At 36.4% G+C, this 12,885-nt stretch overlaps 1 protein-coding gene across 1 annotated transcript; it reads left to right on the plus strand.

Annotated features, from left to right (window-relative positions):
* Positions 1-669: 669 nt before the first annotated feature.
* LOC149814345 (uncharacterized) lies at positions 670-6,004 on the plus strand. Its single transcript, XM_089988329.1, has 3 exons — positions 670-821; positions 4,664-4,705; positions 5,066-6,004. Exons 2-3 carry the CDS (start codon positions 4,679-4,681, stop codon positions 5,822-5,824), a joined length of 786 nt encoding a protein of 261 aa, XP_089844455.1. The 5' UTR covers positions 670-821; positions 4,664-4,678; the 3' UTR covers positions 5,825-6,004.
* The last annotated feature ends 6,881 nt before the right edge of the window (positions 6,005-12,885 follow it).

Here is a 12,885-nt window from a genome sequence, read left to right on the forward strand (position 1 = left end):
CAATATAAAAAATGATAAAATTGTATTGTTACGAGAAAGTATGCATAAAATATATTAGAAAAATAACAAATATTTATGAAGATGATAAAGTCTACATAAATAAAATGTGAAAAATAACAATATTTGCAAGGATGATGAAGTCTCCATAGAATAATTACAACTATTTATTAAGAAAGTTTACGATGAATTAATAAATTATTTTTCAATTCTTCACAAATTATTTTTATGATCCTCTTCGTTCTTCAAATATTTATTAATTTTCATAATTATTTTATGTCACATCCTTGCAAAAATTGCCATTTTTCGACCTCAAAGCACATAATTTTTCGTGAAAAGGGGGTTAGGGTGGACCTTATATAAGGTCCTTTTGGACCGACTGTCCAGCTTGTGGGCAGGTTTGGGTTATTTCTGAGATAACAAACAAAAAATATACCGAACATTCCCACCGAATCTGGACCATTCGATCATTTCATGATCGGACGGTCAGAGTAACCCTTTATATACTTTGAAAATAACCTAATCTGATCCCTCTTTCACGCTCCTCTCCCCCCGTCCCTCCCTCCGACGCGTCTCTCTCTCTCTCTCTCTCTCTCCGACGCCTGCGCCTCCCTCCGACGACGGCACGGCACGGCTGCGCCTCCCTCCGAAGACCGTTAGGTTTCCAATTTCTCAAAATTTTCTGTGGTTTGCGATCTGGTGTATCCCCTCTCTCTGCGCCCTTCTCTCTCCGGCCCACCAGCCTGCCCGCCGGTGATTGCAGATCCCCCGCCTGTCTTCCTTCGGGTGGTACAAAGAGAGCTCGAGGGCATCATATTTCCCAGGTAAGGTTTCTGATTTCTCATTTTTTCTGTGTTTTTTTCCGTCTGTGTTGTTTTAAGGAAAGTAGCTGTTCTTTTTTGTGTTTTAGCGTGGATGTGTAGGGTTTTCCCTGTTCTTTGGCTGTTTGGATTGTTTGTGTTCTATGTGCTTTGTTTTGTTTAAGGATGCAAATGAGTCGTATCCAGGATGAAGGTTTTGCAAATTTTGGTTGTTCCGGATCCAATTCCGATCTGAATCCACATGTATTTAGCTGTTTATGATCCAAACCATTTGCATCCCTAGTTTTGATATGTATTTACCTTTATACGGGTTGGATTTTGTCAGATTCCTATTCAGACTCATTAGGATTCAGATTCAGATGTAAAAGTGCTACAACCAAATCTGAGATCGATTATGGATACAGTTTTATTTAGAGAATCTAACACAAGAGACTTGGATTTGGTATCCAACCAAAACGAAAATCATTCACATCTATATCACCTTTCTGTTCCTGTATTGAAAGCATTGTCGTCATTTGATTAAGGATCAAACGTGAAAACACACAAGCAGTTGAATGTGATGAAAGAAAACTAAAACATGTTTTTGCCAATATATGCTAATTGGGCAGACCGATGTAATAACTAAAAAGTGAAAACCTGTTTTTTCAGCAGCTAATGAATTGGTCATCTTTTATAGGGAAATGAAAATCTACCCAATGGATGTTTTTACTTGCAGTTCTGATGAAGTTTAGAAGTTACTGATTGAAACATGGCACAATTTTATGTTAGTGATTGTGTTGCTTATTTTCTCTGTTGGGGAATTCCTATTTCCTTGATTATGGTTCCAGTGGAAGTGCATGCCAATTTGATTTCTAGTTATGTTTTCTTTCTTGTAACCTGGGTCTTCTTTGTTGCCATTTCTTTATCTTGCCATTTTTTTTGTCTTCAAGTTTTTTTGTCTAGTTCTGTAGTAAATCTATAAAAAAACTTCAAGAGTGATGTAGATTAGATTCCTCAGCTTATGTGGATGATGGGAAATCATCAACTGTACAACCGTCAGTTATGGTGTCCATGGATGCCCTATTGAAGGCATTCTGCTGTTGGGCCTCCGGTGAAATTGGACGTAACTTCTTTTTGTTGTACTCTGAATCTCATTGTGAATCTCTTGCTTTGTCGTGTTTGTGTTCAGATATCACTATGCTTGATTGCTATTTTCCTCGCCATCTTATGTTTGATTTAATTTTGCTTTCCTGATGCATCGCGATGCATCACGTTGGTTGACATTCGAACACCTTGGCACTTCGGGTCAACTCGTCTATCTTTAGGGTTTTGTGATCATCTCGAATTCAAAGGAATTAAGAAGAAAACTGTTTTACTTCATCCTTTTTTTTTCTATTATAAAACAAGTAGTCTCAACTTGAGGGACTTCTTCTGATGAGACCTTCATATTAGCCCTGGTTTGTGTAGATCAGTCTGGCTTTGGATCTCAATCTGTTCAAAACGTGTTTGAAATTTGATTGGCAGACTGAAATAATTGCGGTCTGATGCTTGAAACCACTTGTTGATGATCATTTCATGTTGAAAATTTGATTGATGTATATGTGTGTAGCCCTAGTATGTGCTCTTGGTTGGATCTAGGTGGGCTTCTCAAAAATGAATTGGAGCCTTAGATTTCCATAGGATGAAGATTCAGCTGTACGATACTTAAGAAAGGACTTCCAATTTTAGTGTTGGTAGAAATCAGCATATGTTAATTCATAACCGATTAGTTTGTGCTACGTGAATCCAATTAAGACTCTGATCTATTCACATGTCATTTCCACTTGGTTTCGGCAATTGTTCTTCTGTATGAATAGATGAAGGACTTAACGGATGCCCTTAAAGCTAAAATTGAGACTCTGTCTCACGTGCAATTTTGAATTTATCATCAGATGTAAGTGCGGGAGCGGTAGGATTTGGGCTGGATATGGCCATACTGACTCCTGCTTATATTTATGTGACATAGTTGGATTTGTTATTGGATTCAAATATGATAGGAAAATCCTTTAGCTATTTCGGTTTATAGGATGCAGTTTTGAGTTAGTTGTTTTTTGGATGGTAACTGAACTTGGATTTTCTCTATAGGATGAGTATGTGAAAGGGAAAAACAAGATCTGCACCCTCTTTGGCTAACTGGTATGGAAGAGCTTACCACATCCAGATGAATAGTTAATCACTTAGTTGGATTTTAGAGCAGACATAATCTATTGACACCATCCCTAATTGATTGGCACTGGAGGTTTCAATCTCCAGGGATTGTTATGATCACTGTTGTTTTCATTTGTTCAACCAAACAAAACATTTGACTCAGTTTGGAAAACATGATATGGTTTATAATAACCCACATAACTAGTGGCTTTTGATCAAACTTTGCTCTAAATCATTAGAGACTCAGGGTTGCTCTAGCGTACATCTGTAGTGATCCTTGGGATTTAATCTTGTGTCTAATCTACAAGTTATATAACCTTAATTGTCTTCTACAGATTTAACATTATCGTATGCCAAAGCTGACGTGTCTTGACACAACAAAAACCTGATCAAGTCAACCAAGACTGTTGAAGTGGTAGAGTTGAAGTTTTTTTCATATCATTAAGAAGAAGAAGAAAGCATTATGACTTTTTCATATATTTTCCTATATGTTCAGAATTTTTGGGATTTTAATTAAAATATGATTTTTACGATGCATATTTTATTTTGGGCTGGCTGATACGAGTTATGATACACATTTTACAATCTTGATTTAGATTACTGAAATGCAATGCATATTAATTGTAAGTTGTCAACATCTTTAAATGTTTAATTGAAGTTATATTTACTGATTAGAAACTTTCAAAAAAACGTAGGGCATGAAGCGGGTTCGGGTATGGTTTGGTTCAGGTACAAAGCGGGTTCGGGTTGGTTCGCTTTTAAAATATGGAGAACCATTTGGGTCTGGGTACATAATCGGGTTGGGTCCATTCACGTTCAGGTCTTCATTTACAATACCCAAGACCTGACTCATTTTACGGGTCTATATGTTGGACCTGACCCAAACCCACTGGTCCACCATTATCGGTTTGGGTTGGGTATAATCTGTTCAGGACATCAAGTTGGGTCGTATGCCCGATTCAAGTACACCCCTAGGTTTGATATGTTGTTGGAAAAAGGTCCTCGATATCAGAAAATAGCAGGTTTGTGGCTGAAGCCATACACAAACTTCTCACAAATGCACCTAGATGCACGGACTGGGATTGACATGTTGGTAAAAGGCCCTCGATATCAGGAAATAGTAAGGTTTATGGCTGCAGCAGTACACAAACTTCTCAGAAATGCACCCACATGCCTGAGCACTGCCATATGCAAACTTCTCACAAATGCACCCACATTCATGCACTGGGTTTGATATGTTGCTGGTAAAAGGTCCTCGATATCATATAATAGTAAGGTTTATGGCTGAAGGAAACTTCTCACAAATGCAAGGGGGGTAGGGAGTTCCCTATTTTGAGGTGCATCCAACCACCACAAATTTTCTGAAATTAATGAAACTAAGGTTCCTGAAAGCAGAAAAGGATTCAAAACCAGAAAAGTAACGTCTGTATTTGCATCTAAACACATTCTTAAGATTTTATTGTATTATTAATTTCATATTTGAAAATTGGTATGAACATGATGGAATCATATGAACATGATGTGTGTGTGTGTGTTTGTGTGTTTTCATGGCTTTACCACTGCGGATTCTGCAAGATATATGCACCACAGCTTGTTTTCAGACACTATTTGTTGCCCCTGTTGTGCTGTTACCATGTGCAACATATTGGTCTACTTCTAATTGTTCCCCTTTTTTTCAGAGAATTCAAATCGGCATGGCACACAGTGTAGAAGTTGAAACAGTGAGTATCGTGCTCTTCATAAAGTAAAAAATACTAAGGGGAAAGAGTAATGGGCTATTGTTTGATTTATTGCTTCTTGGTCAGCAAACCTTGGGCAGGAAATTTGTGCTATTTCATTTACCATAATATCTTACCTCATTTGGACTTCTAAAGCTTGTGGCTGGTTCCAATTTATGCTGTTGTTGCTGGGTATCAGTGATTCTTGTTGATGCCATCTTTCTAACTAGCTGGTACAAGACCACATCTTCTACTAACCAGAACATGTTGAGAAACATCATGAATCTATGGCTTTATGCTTATTTTTGGCTGATTGGTTGCAGAGTCTTATGATTCTTATCATACTGATTTTGTTTTCCACAGACTCCACGCAAAAGTTTCCACAGAACTGCCCGAATCCACTTAGTCGGTCGGCATCCAGACGTTTATGAACCATGTGATGATTCATTTGCACTGGTTGATGCACTCCTTGCCGATCGATCCAATTTGTTAGAACTTAGACCTATGCTCTGCTTGGAGTTGGGTTGTGGGAGTGGTTATGTGATTACGTCTTTGGCACTGATGCTTGGGCAGGAGGCATGTGGGACCCATTATTTTGCGACTGACATGAATGAAGATGCCACTCGTGTAACTATGGAGACATTAGAAGCTCATGGGGTTCATGCTGAGGTCGTTTCAACTGACATAGCTTGTGGGCTGAGTAGGAGACTAGCGAGATCAGTCGATGTGATTGTGGTGAATCCCCCTTACGTCCCCACTCCAGAAGACGAAGTGGGCAGTGAAGGGCTAACAGCTGCATGGGCTGGTGGTGAAAATGGGCGAACTGTAATCGACCGATTCCTTCCAGTTATTGATGAGCTTCTTTCATCAAGGGGTTGGTTCTATATGGTGACACTTAGTGCAAACAATCCATCACAGATCTGCCGCATGATGAGGGACAAAGGATATGCTTCTCGGATTGTGGTTCAGAGGTCAACAGAGGAAGAGAGACTTCATGTTTTGAAATTCTGGCGGGATACTGAAGCTGTCCCAGAAGCCTCATCACCAAGAAAAAGTGCTCCGTTGAGAAAATCTTCTCTCTCCCAGTTGCCTGGACTTTCATTCTGGAGGAACAACAGCTGAAGTTCAGTCTTCACTTCAGATGATGAGATTTCCATGAAACCAGAATCCCTGTAGATAACATTTTTCATTGTGTTGAAGATGTAATTAAGTTGTTGTTAAGGGATGGGAAAACCAACAGCTTATTATGTAACTATGAATTTCTGATTCAATTATTCTCTACATATCAGAATTGATAACCAAGGAAGATGACCAACTCTTATGGTTCTATCACTCCTAATTTGGTTCAGCCTCTTGCAGAGATGCTAACAGTGGGGATGAGACAATCAGACCTGCTTCTGTCAACATAAGACAAAGGCATCCAGTTTTCACTCAGGTAGAAATATAAGATTATATCTCATGTTGTATCATTTTTTTTTTGCTGATGAAAATTCTGTTGCATCGTGAGTTTGTGTCTAGTCTTTTCAAGTTGCTGAATAATCATCAAATTTGATGAATTTCTAGGCAATGTGTATATATTTTCTCTCTGCATTTTGGAAGTGAAAATATAAAATTTGGTTACACTGATGAAAGCAGACGGTTGTTTTTTATTGGGCATGTGCATGATAACTAGTTCTTTTCCTTTGTATTAACAAATATAAATGATGAGTTTGCGAAAGAATGTTGTTTCATTACCCATGCAGCAAGCTCCCTAACTCTGGCAATGTACGATAAAAACATCCAGAAAAAATTGGGCAGTGAAGGACTGACATAAGACAAAGCTTAGGTATGTTCCTTTTTATTTATGAAAATTCTTTTGCATTGTTGATTTGTTGCATGTCTTTGAAGTTGCTGTGTCATTTGTTAAATATGACTGGTTTGTAGAGAGCTTGAATCTTTTTTGGTTGGCATTTGAAAACTGCAAGCATACAACCTTGATACAGTAGTAGGAGAAAAGGTGGCTGCCTTCTAGTGGGCACTAGAATGAACACAGTTATTTCTCTGTTCAATTAAGAAGAATACAAGTGAGGGTTTTGGAAAAGAATGTCATATTGTTACACATGGCAGCAGGCGCCTAAGGGGGCTCAGTTGCAACACACATAGTGGATAATCAGTCTGTCCTTTAAGGATCTCAATTTCCTGTATACATGACATATAAATACATGTTAATTCTGCTTTGTTCATGCTTATGGGATTTTTCAAATATAAGTGCTAGAGAAAGTGCATGCTCTGAGTCACAACGGTGCTTATTATTTATTTTTATTGTTTAAATCTACTATGACATTCTTTTTGTTGACATTATTTATATAGCAATACTTACCAATAGTGTCTACAACAATAACTTTATGTAGTGGCCTCCAAATTGTCTGGGTTTAGAGAGTAAGGGTTTGGGATTACGATTTAGTTTAGCATTGAGGGTTCAGCAATTAGGGTTCCAGGGGCAAGGTCTTTTGGTATTGGGCCTTATGGTTTAAGGCACATGGTTTAGGGTTCTCGGGTTCAGAGATATTGATGAGGGGGTTTGGAGTTTAGTGTTTGGTATTAGGGTTTGGGGTTTGGGTTTTAGAGCTTGAGGTTTAGGTTTTTCGGTTCTAGGTGTTTGACTTTAGAGATTGAGAGTTGGGTTTTATAGTATTAAGGTTTGAGGTTTAGGGTTCAAAGTTTTAAAGTTTAGGGTCTTAGGGTTTCAGGTATGTGGTTCGGGGTTTAGGGTTTTATGTTTTAAAGTTTAGGGTTGAACTTTTAGAGTCTAGTGTTTATGGTTTAGGATGTAAGATTTAGTGTTTTGGATTTAGTATCTAGGGGTTTAGTGTGTGCGGTGTTGGGTTTTGGGTAGCGATTTTAGGGTTTTAAGGTTTGTTGTGTTGGGTTCAGGTTTTAGAATTTTTGCCTTTTAGGGCTGTATGGTGCTAGGGTGTAGGGAATTTGAGGTTTATGGTCTAGTGCATCCATTCAAGTACTTTATTTTGTAAAGTTAATAATCTTGTCAACTATTGAATTTCAAACTCATAGTATTTATGAATACTAAAGTTTAACTCGTTATTGTTATGCCTACATGTTTTTTTTGTTTTTTTATTTGAACTCTCTGTTTATTTTTATTGCCTTTGTAAAGTTAATAATCTTGTCAACTATTGAATTTCGAACTCATGGTATTTATGAATACTAAAGTTTAACTCGTTATTGTTATGCCTACATGTTTTTTTTTTGTTTTTTTATTTGAACTCTCTGTTTATTTTTATTGCCTCCAAGTATGTGCTGGTCTTCGGTTATACATATGGGTTCCTATCATATCTTTATGACAACAGGCTTCATCTCACGTGGCGCTTGTCAACTTATTGTGTTCTTATCCTGCGTATTCGACTATAATGGACCAGATTGTGAGAATAATGCCTGTTGAGAACTATGCATCTGACATTGAGGTGAGAGGAAGTTCCAATCCCTTGGTTATACATAAAAGTTTCACCTCATGCTTGGATTCCACATTGTCATCACATCTCCCTATTATTGTAGAGTATTGTAATCTTTCACCTACTCCTGCCCCAGCCCCAGCCCCTGCATCTCCTCTGCCAGCAGTGTTCAAGTATATTGACCAACAACCCCACATATGCAAAATTCATGAAATTATTAGCAAAAATTAACATTGTGCCCACCCAAGAAACTCGGCTATGTTGCCCTTATGATGTGATCTTGGATATTCTCTGTACCCACATTCTAAAACTTGTCATGAATTGTTTGTTTTTGAGTTTATTGCTTATTGGGTTCTCTATTACAGCAATAATAAAGTTTGAAGAAATTATTTGTCTTCTCTATCTTGGCGTGGTATACCATCTTTGCAAACTTGGATTGATGAAGCTTGGAGTCGTTGGTGTGGATTGCTTATTTTAATTATCCAGTTGTTAGTGCTCATTGTTTGTTTTTAATTTGCTTTGATTGCTAAATCTAGCATCAAGTCAATAAATTTTGCAGCTTTATCACTTCATTAGAGCCTTATTTTAAGTCAGATCTAATCCAGATCCGTCCATATCTGGATCCAATTTGGTTCTGACATGAATCCGGAATGGTTTCACACCTTACAACCTAATATAGATGTGCTCAGATGCAGGCCTAGAATTACTGACCCATATCTGACCTGCATGGAACCTTTATAAAAGTGATCTTTTTGGGAAAACGATGCCCTCAGGTGAGCAATTAGAGTTCCCAATATCAAGTCCACATTCTACTTGCTGCTGCTTGAGCAAAACGGGCAGGGGACAAAACACTTTGGGATCAAAGATTGGACCTAACTTTTTGAACTCCAATGTCATCATGAAATCTTTACCGTAGAACCCTCAAAAAGAGGTTTAAACTGATTTCACACTCCAGGGTATATTGGTAGACATCATCTGCTGTTTGGGTTTGTAAGATACATTTCTACAGGCTTGAAAAAACTAAGTCAAAGGAAATTGTTTGTCTATATTTTGAGTATATCACATCTGTGATACACTCTACCTGTTCCCAATCAATTAAACGTTGAAACGGTGCTGTTAAAAAAGAAGGTATTTTTCTTTTGCTCAAATATATCTAAAATTGTCTCATCTGGTAGTTCGGAAGGAAATTCACATAAAAGCACATTAGTCAGTGTTTCTTACTATAGCAATGCTAGGTATTGGTATACAGGGCAACGCCCTGGAGACCGCCAGTTTCTAGTATCACCATCACGAGAAACCATTAGAGTATGTATCATGTATGCAGTTCTATATACTGAGTATAAGATCGAATCTCTACTGAAAATCATAAGTAATTAGAAGTAAATAAATAAACTGCACGTTAAACATAGGATCTGTTTTCTTGTCATGTCAAGATAAATCCCCAATTAAAGATTTTCATGGGATTTCACGTCGCACCTTCATGTGACTTCAATTCTTATGAAAGTTTTCCTTGCCACCAATTTGTGCCAGGCATATACTGGGTTTTATTTACCAGTAATGTAGTCTTAAGTTATAAAAAATGAAACTGGGTCCCAACATATGTGGGATAGGATTTAAAAGTAAATCAAATTTATGGAAGGATTAGAATTAATTGAATCTAATATTCCATAATTTCAGACAAACATGACATTAAATAGTGTTGTCTCATATCACGGGAACAAACATAAGAAAGTAATTCATATTCTGAATAACTTGATTCATTTGCATATCAGATTTACTTACAGACTATATAGTCAAAAGCGATAGGCTGTGCCAAGTCGGTGGACCTCTAAAAAGACTAGGCGGAGTAGTCGGTACCTTAATTAAAAAATTATAAAAATATAAAAATATAAAAAATATGAAATGAACTGCTAAAATTAGTAACAAACATGTATGCTATATAAAATCAATCAACAATAAGCAATGTAACTTTACAAAACCTGCCCAAATATTAAAAATAATTGAATAAACAAAGCAAACAATTACTAATATCAACAAGTGCCAAATAATTTAAAATTAATTTAAATTATTAAAATAAAATGCTAAAACTAATAGCAAACATGTATCCAACATCAAATTAATTAACAACAAATGCATGAAGCATAAGATATTGCTATAGTTAAGCATAGTAAACATGTTATATTACAAAACCTGTTCAAATATTATTAAGACTAACATGCACAAAATACAAAATACCACTATCGTGAAGCATAGTAAACCTGTTATATTACAAAACCTGCCCAAAAATTAAGAAGAATTGAATAAATAATCCAACAATTACCAATGGGGGCTCCACTTGTCTTGTAGGTGCAGCTAGTGCATGTCATCTTGTGTTGGGATGTTGCAGGTCGAAAACCCAATGGTATAGTTGTATAACTGGTAGGGGTCTGTCTAATACGAGTTTGCCTTTAAAAAAAATCAACAATTGCCAATATCAACAAAAGCTATGCAATTTAGACATAATCTGAATTCTTAAAATAAAATTAATCAGCAAATGCTTAAGATATCGCTATCATCAAGCATAATAATCCTGCTATATTACTAAATCAGCCCAAATAATAACAATTGATTAAACAAAGCCAGACATGGAGAGAGAGAGAGAGAGAGAGTTTATAACCTGCCCTTTTATCGTAAAATGAAAAAAAAACAATAAATGTAACTGGCCTTTCACCTAAACGAGGGCAGTTTAAGCGCCCACTAGGTGCTTAGTCTTGAAAGTTGGTGCCCCTATTGGGGTAAACTAGGAATTATATTGATTCTTAGTTTTTCTGATGACTAGCCCTACTAGGCGCCTAATCGGCTCCTTTGACTACATAGCTTACAAGTGCCCTGATAAATATAAATTTTCTGTAATCAAAAGGTGATGAAATGGCCGACAGGAGAATGTGGTTTGATTATATAGGCTTGACTAGAATTGCCACTCGAGGAAGCGGGAGTGGGAAGCGATTCCGGAAGCGAAAGCGGTAAACGAGGCACTTCCAAAAATTTAAGAAGAGGAAAGCGTGGGACAACTTAGAAGCGAACACGGAATCGTTTCAAAAGCGAACCCGAAGCGAAAGGGAAGTGAAAAACTAGAAAAAAATACAAAAAAATGTAAAAAAAGGGGAAGCGCGATGCTTCAGAAACGCATTTCAGGGAAGCACGCTTCCCCACTCTTTATGGTGCTTCTGGTAAATTTGGGCTTGACCTAAACCAAAGTACTTGTGTGTTTATATTCTACCTAACCCTCCTAAAATGTAACACATGAAAACATCAAGCAAATAATGCTAAACACGATCCAGTGATTACTTTTTAGTTTTTGGAGTTACCATCATACGTTATGGTAATTTGGTACCAGAATAGACGCCCTATATGAGAAAATATATTGAACCATGTTGACATATGCTGGTGCACACTCTTGTTTGCACTGATCCAACCACCTAAACTGACAATTGTGCTCAACATGATTTCTTTACCATGTTAATATGTTTAATCCAAGGTTGTAATTATGGTATGGTAATCCGTATTGGTCGGGCTCAAAATTAGATACTTATCGTATCTTAAAACATTGTAAAATTTTATTAATTTTTTTTTCAAATTTTTTAAAAAATCAAGAAAAAGCAAAAAAAAAAAAACTTGAAAAAATTCTAAAAAAATCACAATGCATGAAAAAAGGATGAATTTTACAATATACAACCACAAAATCACATGTCAAGCCTTTATGCTGCATAAGACATCATCAAATAATGATGAATTTCATAAGATAAAACTAAGAATATTACATCAAAACATTTATGGCTATGAATGCCATGCATAAGACATTGAACATTAAATAATCAAGATAATATGCTATGAATAAATCTCACAAAAAAAAATACAAACTATGAAATAATTTGCATATTAAATAACAAATCTAATTTAATAAGTCACAAGATTCATAATAATGTGTGTTTACATAAACAAAAAAATATGTTTTGTTAATGCTAAATTTTTTTACATAACTATTTTTTTTTTAAATTTCAAGCAAAAATGAATTGGATAATGTTAATCATCATCATCTTTTTTTTATTGAAAACAAATCTCCTAGATCACTCTTAAGCTCTTTAGGGTGAATATGAACTAGCCCCAAGTTGCCTTGTAAGTTTTCGGAAAAAAAATTAAAATAAGTGCATTTAAACTACATTTATAGTGTGTCTTATGCCTCTTATCATAGTGTATCGCAAGATACATGGGCGTATTGTACGATGCGGGTATGTATTGTATCGAAATACCCATAGTAATGATTTAGCGTATCTTACGACACATAACATTGGTTTAATCATTCTCAGTGGATATAAAATTCAATTTTGAAGCTTCTGTGATGCTCACATTTGTAAGAAAATTCACTGACACCATATTTGAATCTGCGGTGATGCTCATATTTTAAACTGCAATGATTTTGGCACCAGTGTTTAGACAATAAAAGAAAGAATAGTCTATCAGCCTAATGTTAGTCCAGACCACAAAGAAGCTCATATCCCGGGGGTTGGTGTCAAATGAGATAACCGGATAGTTGGTCGCTCTATTGTAACCCAAGGGTTATTGGGCTTGAATCCTGCAGGTTAGATTCCAATGTTTTTTTTTCCAAAGCCCAGCTGGGATTAGACCGACCCCTACCAGTTATACAACTATACCATTGGGTCTGTCCTGCTTGTTTTAGGTACTTCTAAAAGGTAAATG

Source organism: Nuphar pumila, chromosome 15 (genome assembly GCF_984573655.1).
Source record: "Nuphar pumila chromosome 15, dmNupPumi1.hap1.1, whole genome shotgun sequence".
Lineage (NCBI taxonomy): Eukaryota > Viridiplantae > Streptophyta > Magnoliopsida > Nymphaeales > Nymphaeaceae > Nuphar > Nuphar pumila.

What these genes read in the sequence shown, in the direction of transcription:
- LOC149814345 (XM_089988329.1), top strand. Translation starts at nt 4,679, where the DNA reads ATGGCACACAGTGTAGAAGTTGAAACA. An exon ending in ACAGTGTAGAAGTTGAAACA is followed by an intron (nt 4,706 to 5,065) that starts GTGAGTATCGTG and finishes TGTTTTCCACAG; the next exon opens with ACTCCACGCAAAAGTTTCCA.